The 17,807-nt window shown below is 44.6% G+C and overlaps 2 protein-coding genes across 8 annotated transcripts in view; one reads left to right on the forward strand and one right to left on the reverse strand.

The window, feature by feature from the left end:
• MACROD1 (mono-ADP ribosylhydrolase 1) overlaps positions 1-17,807 on the forward strand; it is a 324,726-nt gene that overhangs the window by 30,126 nt on the left and 276,793 nt on the right. The window lies entirely within an intron of this gene.
• FLRT1 (fibronectin leucine rich transmembrane protein 1) overlaps positions 10,472-17,807 on the reverse strand; it is a 163,532-nt gene continuing 156,196 nt past the window's right edge. For 3 of the 4 annotated variants that reach the window (XM_082202736.1, XM_082202735.1, XM_082202734.1), the window contains one exon: positions 10,472-17,807. In XM_082202736.1, the coding sequence (XP_082058862.1) occupies positions 16,122-17,807 (1,686 nt within the window). In that variant the 3' untranslated portion in view covers positions 10,472-16,121. The other variant, XR_014214451.1, reaches the window with a different exon arrangement.

Below are 17,807 nucleotides of genomic sequence, written 5' to 3' on the forward strand. Positions count from 1 at the left end.
CTGTTTTAGCAAAAACAGCAAAGAGTATTGTTGTACTTTAAAAGACTGACAAATTTATTATGGCCTAAGTAATTTATTTTGAAAGCTTGTGCCATAATCAATTTGGTTAGTCCTTAAGGAGCTGCAAGACACTTCGTTAAATAAATACTAAGCATTATTAATATATACATCAAAACAGGGCTCAAGCAGGAGCCTGATTTGTGCTGTTAGCTGTGCTCCAAAAGGATGCCTTATAGCAAGCCAAACTACTGGTTTCTGTCTACACCTGGGTAAGAAAGAGGTTCTGACCAGTGGGATTCCCCAATCCCCATGGATCAACTTTCCCCCCTTGTCAATCCCCAGGCATCATAATGACATCAGCTGCTAAAGTTCAAAGGAGGTCACTGTAGTAACTGAACACCTCATCAGTAGTTACGGCTGTCTGCTTTGAAGATGGGCTGATTTGTGCTGAAAGTGTGCCTTCAAAATGGCTCTGGAGTCAAACCACAGATGGAGGAAGTGGTTTGAATCCAAGCAGTAGCAGCAGCAGCCAAGCTTGCATTTCTGCACCCCAGCTTTAAGCCATTAGAACCCCTGATCCATAGTAACTCAGAGGTAGATTTGTATGCATATTGTCAGGCCAGAGTGTGGCTCATGCAGTGCAGAAGTAGGCAATTGGCTCCTTCCCCTGAGTGAGTTCATTCAAGCTGCCGTAGTTCATTTTGCGCCATGACCTGGCTCTGGTTGGTGGGCCTTTGCGTTCGAGTAACAAAAGAAGTACATCCTGCTAGCCCGACATCTGTCCATTCCTACTGCAGAGGTTTGACGATAGCTAACAGGATAACAGGACAAAATAATGGTGTCTGTGTACATCAAAGGCAATGGTGGCTTTGTCCACCCTATTCCATTTTACATCAATCTTTGGTTTGTCTTTAGCCTAAGTCAATGTGGGGAACCACAGGCCTGGGGACAAACACCTGTCTATCTGGTTCTTGGATCTGTCTCCAAGCCACACCCTTTCCTCTGTCTGCTTCATATCCTGAGCGTTTTTTCCTGGCTGGAATGTATTTTTGAACAATACCTCCCACTTTCCTGATAGGGTTGTCATACGTCCGGAATTTCCCGGCCATACCCAGAATACTGCAGTCGGAAGCAGCATCTGGGTGGAAATTGTGGTTTGGGAAAATGCGGACATATGGCAACCCATGTCAGAAGTGTTGTTTCTCCCCCTGATTTTCCTGAAAAATGGTCCCAAAACATTTTTTTGTTATTTTGCGTAGAAAGCTCAACAACTTTTGTGTCCGGATTTTCACTTTTTGAAATATGGTAACTCTGGAATGGAGGAAAGAGAGGGATGTATGAGTAGGTGTAGATACTGTACAAAAGTAAAATGCATGTGTGTTGCTCCTTACACGCTGGCCTCTGGTCTTGTCCATCAGTGGCATGCAGCCCCTGGAAGCTTGCCCAGAGAGAGTGAGGCCCTCATCTCTGGCCTAAGATATCTTTGAGAAAAAGAAAGGTTAAGTAGCTCTGCACTTTGGTGAACTATTCTGCAGGCCGCAATGTTGTGGCCTGGACAGACCCAAATTTCATCGCTACTTCTGGAGAATCAAGTTTCCTTCCCTCTTAAGTGTTTTGCTCATTTATCTAAAAATGTCTTCAGTTTGAGGTTTCTTTGTGCCTCAGATTTCTCTTTTCATCCTGCAAGAACAGGAGGGAAGAATGAGATGAAGCCTGCTACCAGCCACTAACTTTCTGCCATGCCAGGCGTGAGGAACCTTTTTCAGCCTGAGGGCTGCAGTGCCTTCTGGGACTCACATGCCAGGGGCGGGCGGAACCAGAGGCAAAAGTGGGCGGAGCAAAGAATGTAAATATTCCCTTTGTAAAACAGACTAATTTCAACACAGGCAGAGATGAGTCATTATCAGAGGTCAAAGGCACATTCCAGCCAGGCAAAAAGAAGGGTGTGAAATGGAGCCCGGGGGGGGGGGGTGTCGCCTGGGGAGAGTCCCAAGGGCCAGATGGAGAGGCATTACAGTGGTACCTCAGGTTACATACGCTTCAGGTTACAGACTCCACTAACCCAGAAATATTAACTTGGGTTAAGAACTTTGCTTCAGGATGAGAACAGAAATCGTGCTCCAGCGGCGCAGCAGCAGCAGGAGGCCCCATTAGCTAAAGTGGTTCTTCAGGTTAAGAACAGTTTCAGGTTAAGTACGGACCTCTGAAACAAATTAAGTGCTTAACCTGAGGTACCACTGTACAGTACTAGGAGAGCTCTGGCTAGAATGTTTGATTTGGATCAGGGAGACCCAGGTTCAGTTCCACCCCTAGCCATGAAGCTCACGGGATGATGCTGAGCCAAGTCACCACCTCTCTGCCTGACCTCCCTCATGGGGTTAAAGACTTATTTTAAGATGGTGGCTGCTGTTTGCAGTTTTGGGAAGCACTTGTGTTAAAAATAATTAGCCCCCCCCCCTGAATAACTGTTTTTCCTGATTAATTGAGGATGACTGTATTTATGAATTTTTGTAGATTGATGCATTTTAAAATATTTTGTGTCTGTAATTTTATGCACGCTAAGCTTTCCCAAGAGTTTCTGGAAGCCTTCAGCAATGAAGGCTGTATCATAAATAAAAAGTTTGAAATTCACAAGATGACAGAGGCTAGCCAAGCCTTTGCTTGCTTTCAGTGGTGGTAAACAAGGACTGCTACAGCAAATCTGCTTTGCGCATTTTTTTTCTTACAGTCAAGCGGTATATAAATTTAATGCAAATAGATAAATAAATTTAAGGTTTCTTTTCCTTTTTGTTATATTTGCAAATAAAAAATCCTTTGGAGAAAATATGCATTCTAACAATTGCTGCTTTTGATGGTGTGCTTTACTGCTGATGTTTTTGCTGATGCTTGTTTTACAGGTTATTGTAAGGCTTTTATTGTACTGTATTGTTTTTCCTGAATTTATGCCATGATTTATGTTTTCAAATTTTGTAAATTGCATGGGGGCTCCATACATGTCAAGCAACTCATAAACTGAAATAATACCATTAATAATAATGGGGTTTTAAGGTTGCAACCCTAAAATTGTCATCTGGAGCTGTTACTGGGTCATGACCTGAATTATATTCATATCTGTATGTGACCCACACCCACCCTTGTCCTTCTCCTCCTCCTATCATTTTCTTACTCTTTGTTTTCAGTTGAAAACAATTTTGCTTAAATAATTGTTGTAGTTGGGTGTTTTATGTAAAAATCTTTTGTAAATTAAAAGTGTTTTTAAAAGTAATTTTTAAAAAAATAAATAAATCCCCATGTCTGACACCCTGGGTTTGTTGGAGAAAAGGTGATATATAAATGTGAGAAATCAATCAATCAATCAATCAATCACTTGCCTCCAATTTCCTGCTTGGATTGTTTTAGCACAGTGGGTCTAATTCAGCCAAGCTAGTCCCTCCAGTTTAACTTTCATCTCCATTCTGTCAATTTGCCCTGCAAGGTTGTTTCCCACAAATCATACCATATGTGATATCAGGTAAGAGCATGAGTCTGAAAAAGTGCAGTCATACTGCCAAATGTTAGTGTGAATGCTTAAGGAAATGTTTGAGTCAAGCGGAAACAGACCCACAGTTATGTTTGTTGAACTACATGCAAGGATAGGAGAGCAATGTTATAGTACACCAATTACAGATTTGTATATATTGTAACATTGCAAAGACACTGAATGCTGTCCTCCTCCCCTCCAAAGTTGAACTAATTAGGAAAAATATGAGAGCAATTGGAGATTATAAAATTAATGGCAGTGGTCTGTCCCTACAAAATAACAAGAGGAGAAATGGGCAAATGGGTCCAAGTTGTAATGTATTAAAAAAGAATCGGGCCAAAAGGGAATGAGTCTAAAGGAACAGTTGGGAACTTCAGGTGAGCTCCTGCTTTTCCTTTGAGATTGGGGCTTCCTGACAGTTAGGATTGGCTGCATTTAGGGAGTCTGCAATTGGGAGAAGGCAGAGGGCTGTGCAAACAACAGCTGATGGTTCCTGCAAAGCCCGACACTTTGCATTCACCACCAATCAGCTGACGGTCAGCACTTGCAAAGCACCAAGTCTTTGCCCGCAGCAGTTTGATGTCTAACAAAATGGGCCAAGGAACATGGGTCACTTGACATCCTTGTGCCATCAGGTGACTGAGAGGTGGAGAGCCACAACACTTGTCAAAGCTGGCCCAGGAGTGAGTGGGAGAAAATAAGGTTTGGACCTACCAGTCAGATTCAGTTCCTCAGCCTTGCTCTAGGGCAGAGGTTTTCAACCTTTTTGAGTCTACGGCTTCCTTAACCAACTACATTCTTTCTGCGGCACTCTTGTGGGGCTCAGGAGCCCAGTTACGTCACCCCTTGCCTGCAGAGCTGGCAGCCTCTCACCCTTTTTCGAACACCCTCCCTTGTGGAGTGTTCCCTCAGCTTCTTCTCCTCTTCCCTCTTCTTGGGAGTCCTCTGGGCAGCCGCTGCCGCCACCTCTGGTCTCTGAGCTGCCCCTGCCCCAAAGAGAGGTGCCTTCCAAAGGCACCATTCGCCTGTGGAGCTTATAGCCAGGGCTGCATCAATAAACAGCTGTGCAAGCCTTTGGGAGGTAGAGACATGAGGGAATCAGAGGAGGGAGGGAAGGAAAGAGGGACAGAGGCCAGTGTTGCCTATGGCACTGTTGACCATCATTCAAGGCACCCCAAGGTGCCATGGCACACTGGTTGAAAACCACTGCTCTAGGGAAACAGGAAGGAAGACTGGCAGAATCAGATCTGATTTAGCCATGAGAATTAATTAGAGATTTAATTGAGTTCAATGGGACTTACTTCCAGGGAAGTGTGCACAATATATGATTTGCACACTAACTGGATTCAAAATTATAACTAGTGAAAAAGGTGTCCCCGTTAATTGGGCAGCAGATTTCTTTTTCTTTAATTTTTTTTGCATATTTTTCATACAAGTGCTTATAAAAATTGCAGTTAGGGAGCACCATTCTAAGCGGTAGAGTCTCCCCTGTAATTCATACAGGCTATGATACCTTGTAACATGATGACTGCTGTGACATAATTGTGTTAATCATCTAAAAAACCAGAAAACATGCTTTCTTGCTTTGGAAATAACTGTGCTTACTCAAACACAAATTTCAATCAACAAATATCCATGTGATTACTTGAACCAAGTTGTAGGTTTCAATTTTTTAAATTTCAGAGTTAACCCTGGGCAATCAATTTCTGAACCTTGATTTGTGTAGATAAACCTTGCCCATTGTTGCTGATTTCTGCAGTTTCTTTAGAAGAATAAGTACATTCATTTGCTTTTGATATACCTGGCTGACACTCTACTTCTAAGAACTATCAGCTCCCCCTTTTCTATCCCACATGATCTGTCCATCCTCCCAAATTTCCCTTTACATTTGTGTCTAATGTGTTTCATGAGTCCACCAGCAGCACCAGCACCAAGTGACACCACCAAGACTGCTATCAAAGTTAAATCTTTTCTATTTTATTCCAAGAAAGGGCAAGGAAAGATTTTTTTTTGTTTTTATAATTATCATTTTTTTAAACTTGTACTTTTAAAATGCTTTTGTTTTTCTATGAAAAACAAAAAACAAAAAAGGGACTAAGGGAACTTGCGACACATTCATTTTTTGAAACATTTTGAAAATTTTTCAAGGCACCTAAAACGAGAAGGAGGCCAAAGGAGTGCACTTTGGTTTCTCTGAAGACGAAAAAGGGGGAAACGGGGGGAGGAGAAACACCCTTATTATTTTGGCGGAGAGTCTAGGGTGGGGATTCGCCCACAAGCAGCTCAGCAAAGCAAAGGAACGGGTGTAGCAGGTAGTTGGACCAAAAGAAGTGGCTGATGAGCAGAAAGATGCTTGTCTTGTCTGACATTGTCTTTCAACCAACATAGACCAGCTTGATCCTAGCCAGTTTTTGCAAAGGTCTTCCTTAACAGTTGGGGGAGATTGCAGTGCAATGAGTTTTTTTCTCCCCATACCCCCAGTGCTCATTGTAGGATCATGGCCAATGGTGTATCTCCTCTCCTACCTTGGCCTTTCACCCCCGGCACTGATTGATGATTTTAATCCTACCACATAATCCATTACTGGCAGACATTTTTGCCATTCTGTTTAAAAAACAAAACAAAAAGCCACACACATACATGTGGGCAACAGGAACAGTGGAAGCAGGTCATTTTCTTTCCAGTTTGTTGGAGGCCGCTGTGTGTTTTTGCTTGTTGTTAAAGAGAGCTCAGTTGCCTTCTGGCAAGATGGTGGGAGGGAGCTGTTGGCCTGGAACCCAGCCATTGTTAAAACAAAATTAAGAAGAAAGCAGGTTGGGGACACACCATCTCAGAGATTCAGATTTCACAGTTAGCCTTGTCTTCTGCTTGTGCGCACGTTCAAGCTTTCAGAACTGGCTGGTGATGCTTGGCTGCTGTCAGATGCCAGCATCGTCTGTAGATCCAGATTGTGGGATTTTTTTTCAGCTTAGACCAGGCAGCCAAAGAAGAGGGAGGAGGCGGCGGCATGGAACTGTCCCTCTTTCCTCTGTTGCACCAAGTTTTCCCTGGCTCCAGATAACAACCAGCCTGGCCTTCTGATAAGAGAGCAATCCCATAGTCTATACACCTTCTTCCATATCAGACCAATTGTGACCTGTTGCGAGGAAGCCAGGATCATTGTGCGTAAACACTTGCTTTCCACTTCCATCCTGCCTTAGCCACCAGGACCCCAGCATTGGGCTTCTATCTCGCCTCTAAAATCAACACAGGTGTTGAGTTCCTTCAAGCCAATCCAGCTTCCAGATCCCTGTTGGTTGGGTTCCTTCCTGTCCACTGAGGTCCTGACCTCTTCCTCATTGCCTCCTCCCCTCAGGGAACTGATTTTAGCACCCATCGGGCATGTATGGAAGATGTCCGAGGATGTCATAGATGTTGCAGATTGGAATGATCAGGGCTGGGCTGTGTGTGCACCTTGGGAAATGTTGAACCAGGCCTACTTCCTTTCCCAGGGAAGCTAGAGAACACACCCAGTGCCTGAATATTCACTCTGCTATAATTTTCCCAACCTGACAAAATGGCAAGAGCAGGCAAATGTTTAACACTGTCGGCTCTCAGTGTACCCCAGTACCATCTGCCTCTTGAGGGTGACCCCAAAACATTTGTGGGTAGCATATAATGAACTTGTACATTAATCCTGAATGTAAAGCAAATAACAAGCCAGGGAAACAAAAGTGTGAGGCCTCTTTGACCCAGGAAAAACAAAATCCCACAATGCATTGCATCACCTCCCCACCTTCTGCCATGTTGCCATTTGAAACTATTCCAGTATTATGATCAGTTTCCCACTTTTACCTTTAAAGAAACGGTAACATTTTTGTCTCTAGGCGATACTGGGATAGATGGAGCAGTGATCTGACTTGATGTATCAAATAGGTTGCACATGAATTCCTTCTGTTTTCAGCCTACACACCAAAGTAGAATGGTGGCTGGTACCCATCATAACTGATAGGGCATGAGGCGGGGAGCCCAACAGTAGGGGGAGCCAGAGCCAATGACAGGCAGAACCCACTAAGTCTAGTTTTGTCCCCATTCTCTTCCCTGCTGAGTTCTGCAAGGGCAATACTGAGGCTGAGGAGGAGGAATATGGCAGGCGAGGGCTGCCCCCTGGGCTGGTTGTAAGTAAATATGCAGACATGTAGATAGGAGTGCAGACTGAGGTTAGTGGGGCACTGCCACTTTTGTCCTAATGGAGAAGCTTCCACTGGTGCTACCTCTTGTTAGCAGTGTGTTTGACATGCCAACTTTGTGACAGATGCATGCAATTGCAAGGATTATCATAGGGGTGGCAGGTTGGTACCTGTCTCATGTTTGCCAATATTAACTGGATTAATCTTGAGACATGTCTGTCTGTTCAAAGCACTCAGGATTGGAGGATGTTCACTTCAAATATACAGACTCCTGCAAAGTAGAAATCTTGTGTTACAAAGGATTATAAAAAGTCACAGGATGGACTAGAAGTGGCAATTCTTTATACCAGGTCAAAGTTTAGGGAGCCCCTTTGCTCTACTTCTTAGGTTAGGTGGGATTCTTAAAATTGTTGTGATTGCATGCCTGTAGGATATCATATGGTGGATCTCATGCAAAATCTGTTACTTGGCAACACTTCCTACATACCCTTTTACAAAGGGAGGGAGGCGAGTGTTTAGTCCTTTGTGCATCCCTGTCATATCAGGAATCTTTCCTCTTTCTGTTTAAAAAGACTTTGGAGGGACTAAAGATATAGGCCTGAAATACTGAAGGTTAGACTAGAAGTGGCCAGTAAATGAAGAGCAAAATTGCTTTTGGAGGAAAGGAAAAATGGAGGCCAAAAAGAACATAGCTTCCTTCAGATTCAGTGATTTCCAAAACATGTCTGGATTAGGAATGTGGAAGAATACATGATTCGGTTAATATTTAAAAATAAACCATGTTGAATTCACACTTTTTGAAAAACAGTGCAAACCAACCACAGCCATCCTTTGAAATCCACACTTCTCTAAATTTGATGATGCAGTTCTTCAGCCAAGTACAAAAATGCATATACAGGGGTAAAATGTACATAAAAATTCATACATTAGTGAAAATAACATACAAAATGCATTATATTAAGGAACATTTCTTTGCAAAAATGTGTAAGTCAAAACTTCACACAAAAATTGGAAAAATTAGGAAAAATTCACAATATAATGCTTGATGAATTCTCACGAGGACTTAAAAAAATAAATCCAGAAATTTTGATGGAAGTGTGGACTGAATTTAAAATTGGAAAAGTAAGAAACTTGGAGAACTGAAAGTGACAGATTTGTCTATTTCTATCTGGGATAGGAGATCAGTAGAATAAAGAGGGAAGTGGAATTAAGAGCAAGGGTTTTCAGGACAAAACTTCTGTGTGTGTATATATGTATGTAAGCGCACACACCTCAACTTGCAGAATAGTTAAGTGTTCTTCCACTGAGGAAGTGGAGAGCCCAAGGCAGCTGTCAAGTTGGATGGGATGGACAGAACAAATAGCTGAGTCTGCTTGATGGGTAATGCTGCCTTGCAGGGACGATGGATTGGAAGTTGTGCCATGCGCTCCCTTGACCAGACTGGCTTTCTCAGCCTCTTTTGTGTGCTGCTGTCAGCTTTAACTATTTTCCCTCTGCAGACAGAATGCCTTGGTTTTACTTAAGGGACAGCAAAACCTCTCTTATTTCCAAAGACAGTTTTATCCAGTTGTAGTCTGAGTCACAGTAGACCCCCTGAAGTCACTGAACATGGCTAACGTAGGTTCATTAATCTCATTGGGCCTACTCTAAGTAAAACTTAGTTGGCTACAGCCCAGAGTTTCCCCCTTTTCTTCCCCATGCTCTATGGAAGGTTTCTGATTTGTTTCTGATATCGCTTTGCTTTTCTGAGCAGCTTATGTGCATTCAGGGTTCTTAGTTTTCTCTCAGTGACAAAGCAGATATCCAAATGAATGCTTATTATTGTGATGGGGGGCATGCATGCTAATTTGTTGCAGATGGGAACATGCATCGGAATGCACCCCACACTGGGGGCAAAAAAACAGTGCTGGTGGATCAATGTGCTTGCATTCGCTTTCAGATTATTTTTTCAGTCTCCATTTCCCAGATATCTGCCCTGCCCAAGCAAACGGGCTGGAATCTAATATACATTAGTGGATCAGCCAGTAGTGCTTTCTATTATTTTCTCGTTTCCAATCTTAACTTCAGTTCTCCTAATTCCCACATCATGTTTGTGGTTCTTTCTTTTTTTAAAAAATAGCCCTAATGAAAATTCATCAACATTTCTCTTAATATCATCATTTGGGTGTGCAATTTCCCCTAATATTCAGGGTTTTACAAAGCGATTTCCCCTAACATAATGCATTTTAGCATGTTTTCACTAATATATACTGTACATCTTTAGGCACACAGTGAGCCTTTTTGTACACATTACTTGGCTGGAGAATTGCATTGCAAATTTTTTGGAGAAGTGCACATTCTGAAGTATGCCTATTTTTCAGTTCACATATTGTTTCAGAAAAGTGCTAATTAGGTAGGTTTGCCTTTAGATGCAAACTGAATCAAGTTCAAGTTCCAGCCGCAACATCCCTGAGGAACCCTCTTTGAAAATCTGAGACCTCCCATCCTCATGTCCTTAAGACCTATCTGTTGCCACATTCCGGGGAGTGGGTAGGTTGGGTTGGGAAGCCAAACTTGAGTGCTGCTTTCTTTTCCTGTTTCCCACCCCTGCCCTCTCTTGCTCACTCTCTTTTTTCTCTCTTTTTTAAAAAGCTCGCTCTCCTAAATGAAAACTTTGCAAGCTGAGCTGCAAATTGCTTGTTACTGTAAACTCTGCATGCGTGCCAGCAATGGCGCACACCAAACAACCCTCGAATCACCTGAATTAATGAGCAGCAGGGAGAGGCAGGTTTTTAAGGTGGTGTGTGTTTTTTTTTTGCATTGTGCTAAATGCATCCTCCCCAAGAGCCTGCTCACATTAGCTCTGTTTGTTAAGTACTGTATATAGAGTTAAACACTTAATAAAATTACACTTCACGGGAGGCGAGACTGACGCGTAGGGTCCAAGGCCCGGATTGTGTAAAGTGATGTTTAGCATATAAACATTAGCTGGCCTGGAGCACTCTTTTGTAATTTTTGTTGTTTGCGTTTTCCTTGTTGATGGTGTTTAATAGGAAAGAAACAAGCTACCCACCCACCCACTGCTTCTTTCCAAAATGACTTCCATGGACGGCTTGTTCCCCCCCACTGGTTATTTCAGTGTGCTGCTAATGAGCTGCATAAATTTGCATACTGAGAACCAAGGATTGGGATATATAGCTAGAGAGAGGTGTGCATGCATTTTATGCAGAGTATCTGTGATTACAGAATTGGAGTTGTGAGCACCTGTCTCTTTGGACTACAGATAGTGAAACCATGGCCCTCCAGATGCTGCGGGATTCCCACCATCCCTGACCACTAGGTCATTCTGGGTGGGCCTGATAGGATTTGGAGTCTTAACAGCATTTTTTTTCCTTACAGGGGGGAGGGCACAGATTCCCCACTCTTGGGGCACTTGGTCTGTCCCAGAAATGTGACTTCTCCCACCTAAGCTTTATTACTGCCCGCCTGTGCTCTCCATTAGATCCTGCCTGAGTTGCCTGACATTTTGCTGTTTTCCAAGAGGTTAATGGTGCCGTCCTTGTTTCTTGTTGCATTCCTTTACTCTCTCTCCCTTATTTTATTTTGCTTCATTTCCCCTTCTTCAATCTAGGACAGTTCCTCTTTGCGTCTGTGCTGATCTTGGCACAACTGCCTTGTGCAAAGCTCTGCACAGGAATAGTGAGGTTACCTGGGGGGCAGGGTACCACTCTGTTGCTTGGAAATACATGACAAGGTGTCCCCTTGTTAACTAGGCTTACTCGTTGGCAAGCATACCAGTGGCAGACTTGGGGCTGCCAAATTTCAGCAGTGCCCTGTGTGATGCTAAAATTCAGCCTCTCCCACTCCATTCTACAGCATTGTTCCTGCAGCGCAGTGCCCAGCGTGACCACACCAGTCGCACTACACTAAAACCACCTTTGGGCACACCAGCTTTCCATTTCAACCAGAAAGCTAAGAAGACAGTGCTCTGTTGCAGTTGGTTTATTTGCTTTAAAGAGACTGATGGAAGGCACGCTCTAATTTTACACCCAAGAAGGACCGTGGAAGGTTTTTTTAGTACATGCCTAGCTTGGCATGGTGAAATCCCTTGCCTGTGTTTCCACAACACCTCATCTAGTTCTTTCTCCCAGTTAAGGTATCCACCCTATTTAAAATATTTTCAAGACAGCTTACACAGTTTAAGATTAAACAATACACTATCTGGGGTTGCTAGACTGCAACCTAGGTTGCTTCCAGATGTGGTCTTAATTTGCAAACGGATCATTTGCAAGTTTTTTAAATAAAAAAACCCACTTAATATTTTCCCTGGAAAGAGTAAATCCAGATTAAATGGGTGGGGTGGGGTGGGGTAAAATGAGCTGGGATTTTGAGGCAAATTACACTGTGCAGATGCTGCAAGGGAAAAAAAAACCTCTGCATGTGTGAGGAGCACCAACCTCACAATAAACACGTCTGGAAATACCCCTAGAGAAGCAGTATTTGCCTTGAATTTTTACCATGTACATCATAGATAGATCTGCAGTGTAAAAAAAGAAGAAGTCTGGATTCTTCTAAATTTGAGCTCCCAACACAGATAAGCACTAGAGCTTTACGAAACTGAAAAAACCCACAGGCTTCCTTGGACGTATTAGGAAAGTGTCTTATCTCACTCTGTTTCCTAACCTGTGACATGTATATTGCTATACATAGCAATAGATGGGGACTAGAATCTTGCACGGCTGGAACATCTGGTATTAAATGTAAGCCTGCTGTAGGCCATTATGATAGGAGCACACCTCTATCCCTGGTTTTCTGTGCATATAACTGGCAGTTTTAGAGCAGAAAACAATTTCAGTCTGATACAGGAAGTGCCAATAAGGACTGTGTTAGAAGACGGTGCAAAAGTCTGTTAAGCCAAAGGCACTGTGGGATAAATTGGTAAATCTAGAGGGGAACTGCAACCCAGAGAGGGATGCGTTGCTCATTGTGGGAGTTGATGGACACAAATGCCATTCTGCTGATAATTGGCCAGGCTTTTAATGTTTTCCCTTTTCTGAGTGTTCATTGCCCACCCTGCTTCCTCAGTCACTTTGTTTTGTCACAAGCCCCTTGAAATGCATTTTTTCCTCCCCTGAACAGTTATTGTTGCTATTAAGGAATGCCGGGCTGTCAGAGAGCCCCGCTGGCCAGGAGAAGGAATCCCACTGAAAGATGCCTCTAATGGTGTGTTTATTGCCTTGCTCTCCAGTTAGCCAGCTAATCCCATTTATTGCCATTTGCAGAAATTAAGGGGTTGAAACACTGCACATTCTTGTACACAGCAGAAGGCGTGCAAAAAGAGAGAAGCTGCATGTCGAATGACACCTAAAGTGACTTCTAATTACTTTCCTCCATGAGTTTGTTTTGCTTGTCAAGATCAGGATCTTGGAGTGGGGGAATACTTTAAATTCCATCCAAACCTAACTAGAGGTCAGGCCTGCACAACTTGCAACCCAGCAAGTCAAACAGTGGCAACTGGTCACTGCTGGATCTGGGGGGGGGGGGCAAGGGGACCACCAGAGGTGGATCCAACTGGTTATGTCCCCCCCCATTCTCTTGCCTTCGAAAGGTACTATACTGCGGGTGCTTAAGTAACACAATGCAATTACTTGAAACACAGTCTCCTGGCTGTATATGGTGGTATGGTGGCCCACAAGGAACTTTTAAATTATCGTTTTTGCTGCCTACTTTGGACTATAAAAATTGGTGTGAAGGTGGTGTTGGGTTCAAGACCTTGGCAGGTAACTTTATGTAACTGCTGGGCGACATTTGGTATGAAGTTGTTCCAACCCTGGCCTAGGGCTTATGTTGGGGACTTTCTTTCCTGAAGTGAATTTATTGAGGAGGGAAGTATAGCTATATCCCCTTTGCCTGATGCTACAGAATTGCCCATCCTGTGATATGTGGGGGAAAGTATTTTCTCTCAGGACTTGAAGAAATACTTAAATATTAATGGCAAGATGTAAATTAAGATGTAAATATTAATGGCAAGATGTAAATTAAAAGGGCTCCTATAAGGGGGAACTTCAATGGGGTCCTATTTCCAAAAATCTTTGTTGAACCAAAGCTAAGGTTCATCTCACTCAGCATCCTCATTCAAATGGTAGCCAGCCCAATGCTTTTGAGAAGCACATTTTGTGCTTAGCCTCTGGCGCTCATAAGATATGCTACCTTTACAAATGGAGGTTCCACACAACTATCATGCTTAATAGTTCTTGATGGACTTAGCCTCCATCTGTTTTCCCCTCCCCTTCCTTGCTTCGTTACACTTTCCAGCTAAGTAACAGGTTGTATCCACCTAAGTCATTCTCTGACTACTGTTAGATGGGACTTAGATGGATGCGACCCAGTTCCTCACCACACCCATCCATCCTAAAAGTCTTGTGGGCCTCTTCAATCTACATCTGCACTTTTTGGGGGACAAACATGTGCAAACCTGACCATCATGTGGAACAGCAAAGCTCTCTCCTACGAATTCAGACCAGTGGTCCATCAACCAGATTCAAAGATGCACCGCCCCAAGTTTCTCCAAACTTTCCCAGCCCTTTTCCTGAAAGTGCACCACCGGCAATGCTGGGGATCAAATCCAGAAGCCTCACACAGACTCGGGGTATGTGCATTACTGCTCATTTCACAGCCCCTTTCTTGTAGCTCATCCTGCCAGCAATTCACAAGATCTGAATAACTCAGGTAGGCAGACATGCAGGTTGTCATACTGGCTCAACTATAGCAAGTGGCAAAATTTAGGTGTTCAAACACAGGGTGGATGTGGGTTTGAATTCCCTTTAAGCCTCCTGATTTGAGCAGAAGAATCTCTTATACTAACACCTCTGCAACTTTTGAATCTGCTCTTGGGCAGGGGAAGAACCAAATTCCAACATGGGGCTGTTCAGATATCCACATTGGCCAACGTGAAGTCAGGCCACCAACCACATGTGGTGGCCATTTGCCAGGGGCTCAGTACTCCACCTGCTTTTGCCCCTTGCTTTGGATTGCCAGATAATCATAAACACCTGGCAGGCAATTGGATGTGGCCTCAGGGGCTTGCCACTGTGCCCAACACCTGCAAAAATTTATAGATTGTCAGTTGGACGCTCAAACCTTATCCCATCAGGGAGGAGGCAAAAAATAAACGCATACAGTAGGAGACCAACAGAAACCCTCAACCATCTTAGTGATGAGCTGTTGAAAAAGACCTAGCTGGTCATTTTCTGAGTTGATGCAAAAGAAAAGGACTTGAACCAAAATCCTGCTTTTCTCGTCTTTCCTTAACATCTCAAAAACCATTCACACTCTAAATGTGAACCTGAGATTCATTTAGGATTTCCAGAGCCCCCACCTTGAAAGGAACATCTTGCGAGTTGGAAGACGCTGGCCCATCTCCCATTTCCATGTCAGTTTCTTTCTTTTTTCTTTCTTTTTGCTAAAAAGACAAAGAGCTACGTGTTGCAGTTATTCCTACAAAGAGAATATTCTTGAATGATTGTCCCAAAGGATAGATGGGTGAGGAGGTAACCAAACAGAGATTTCTCTTATGATCAGTCTGTGTTGAGCAGAAGAACAAAGTTGACGGATTCTGAGTCTTGCAGAAAGGGGCTGAGGGGAAACTTGAGTCAGGTGTGAAAGGGGCAGGTTTGGGGTTAGGGTCTTGTTTCAGAACTCCAGAAAGATATATATATATTGCCAATGCTTATTTTGTTGTGGTGGTGGTTGTTGCTCAACTTTGCATGACAAATTTGGAACCTGTAAGGAAAGCAGAGTTATGGAATGCAAAAGGAGAAATGGAAGCAGATTCGCACGGGCCCCCTCCCCCCCTATGCAGTCAACAGTTTAGCCGCCAGGAAAGACATTTTGATCTTTTTTTATAATCTAACTCCTGAACAAAATAGAGGATTTATACAGGAAGAAAGATAAAACAGGTAGCATTTTTGTTTTTCATTTTCACTTTCCCCCTTCCCTTCTTCCAGGTCTTCCCCCTGCCCCCCTCAGGGGGAGGGGTGGGACCCAACAACAACCCAATGTTCCTTGATGGTCTGAGTTGTATGTTTATGTATTTTTTTAATCTGGTATATTAAATATAAATTATGTCTTTGCCCCACTCCATGTCTACTTTTTTTAAAACTTTTGTGTGTGTTTTTGTTGGTTTTCTACAAAATAGGCTTTGCTTTTGTTTGCTTTTTCTTTTTTTCTTTTTTTTGTAAAACTTTCTTCCCCTCCCCTTTTGTTCCACCTGGTTCTGCTTGGAAAATAGTTTTTGTGTTTTGCCATTATTTTTTTCCACCTTGGCAAAAAAACAAAACCTTGGTGTACATGTTTGTGTGTGTGGATAGGGAGGGGGGGTAAAAACAGAGAAGTGGCTGGGCAGTTGAGGGGATCAGGAGGGATGTATGTGAGAGGAGGGAGGGGATTCTACATCATGTATACGAGTAGTCTATGTCTGGAATTCCACCGTCTCTGTACCCACGGGTTGTGCCGTAGCCGATGGTGTGGGTGCTTTTGTAAAGACTGGTTCCATTGGATGGGAATATGGTATGGATGACGTACTCCTCCTTTGCCCGGTGCGGATTGATTGGAAGCATCTGCAACCCGGGGCCTCTGATTTCCAGGATGGAGTTGTCCTTCTTGGTGCCCGACTCCACATAGTCATCTTTCTTCCGACTGCCTCGCTCCCGTGTCAGCAGCTCTCCCGTCCGGTGGACATACCAGCAGATGGCAGCCAAGACTAGGAAGAGGAAGACTAAGGACACCGCCCCGCCAATGATCCCTGCCAACGGCAGCCCGGCCATTGGGTCCATGTTTTGCTCATGGTTGAGGGTGGTGGTGGGGCTGTACATGTCTGCCGTCTCGGCCTTGGCACACACTGGGGTCTCATCAGGCACATAGGTGCTGCCCGTCTCCATGGTGACCATGCAGATGATATAGGTGGACTTGGGCTCCAGGGCTGTCAGCAAGTACTCTGTCTTGTCGCCTTGTACCAGGGTCTCTGTGATGGAGCCCACGGCCGGGCTGTGGCCCAGGCGCAACCAGCTCAGGCGGAAAGAGGCTGCCGGGAGCATTGCCTTCCAGCTGATGCGGATGCTGTCAGCGGTTAGCGGCTTGACGTTCAGAATCAGTGCTTTGGCTCCAGCGCCGGTGGCCATTGGGTAGTCAACATTGGAATCTGGCAGTTGGATGCCAGGCCTCTTGGCCTTGAGGGTGAAAAGGGAGCCCTGCGGGGTTGTGACAGCGGCATTGCTGGCAGTCGTCTTGGCTGCCACCACCACTCCCGAATTGCTCTGCGGGCCCACGTCAAAGCACTCATCCATCTCATTGGTGATGTCCTTGATGGCCATGCCTCTGACCTTATCGGGGCCTTGGCACATCAGCCCTCTCACATTCACCACAGCAGCCCGGGCCTTGACCCAGTCCCTCAACCACATGAGGTTACAGCCACAGTACCAGGGGTTGTTCCTCAGCAGGAGCTGGGAGAGACTGTCAAGGTCATCAAAGAGACCCTTGGGCAGAGTGGTCAGGTTGTTGTTGGACAGGTCCAGCTTCTCCAGTTCCCTCATCTTGGAAAGGGTGTTGTAGGGGATGTGGCTGATGGCATTGTCTTGGAGGTACAGCTTTTGCAGATGAGCGCTGGGCAGGTTAAGAGGTGGGGCTGCCAGAGAGTTGCGCACCAGCGAGAGCTCGCTGAGGTTCTGGAGGCGGCTGAAGGTGTCGTCTGCAATGCGCTGGTTGGCCAAGAGGTTGCCATCTAGCACCAGGCGCCGCAAGCTGATCAGCCCCTTGAAGGCATGGAGGGGGATGGTGGATATGCGGTTGTCGTCCAACCTTAGTTCCTCCAGGGTACGGGGCAGGCCAGAGGGGATGCTGCTGAGGTGGTTGCGAGAGAGGAAGAGCAACTTGAGGCGTGTGCTGTCCGCAAAGGCATCGTCTTCGATGCTGACAGTGGAGACGGAGTTGTCGTCCAGGTGCAGCTTCTCCAGGAGAGGGATGCGGGCCAGGGAGTCTCGGGCGATGGTTCGGACGTTGTTGTCCTGGAGGTGAAGTTCCCGCAACGAACGGGGCAGATTGATGGGGAACTCATCCAGGTCATTTTCATAGAGGTAGATGAC

The sequence above is a fragment of the Podarcis vaucheri genome (assembly GCF_965113315.1).
Source record: "Podarcis vaucheri genome assembly, chromosome: 16".
Lineage (NCBI taxonomy): Eukaryota > Metazoa > Chordata > Lepidosauria > Squamata > Lacertidae > Podarcis > Podarcis vaucheri.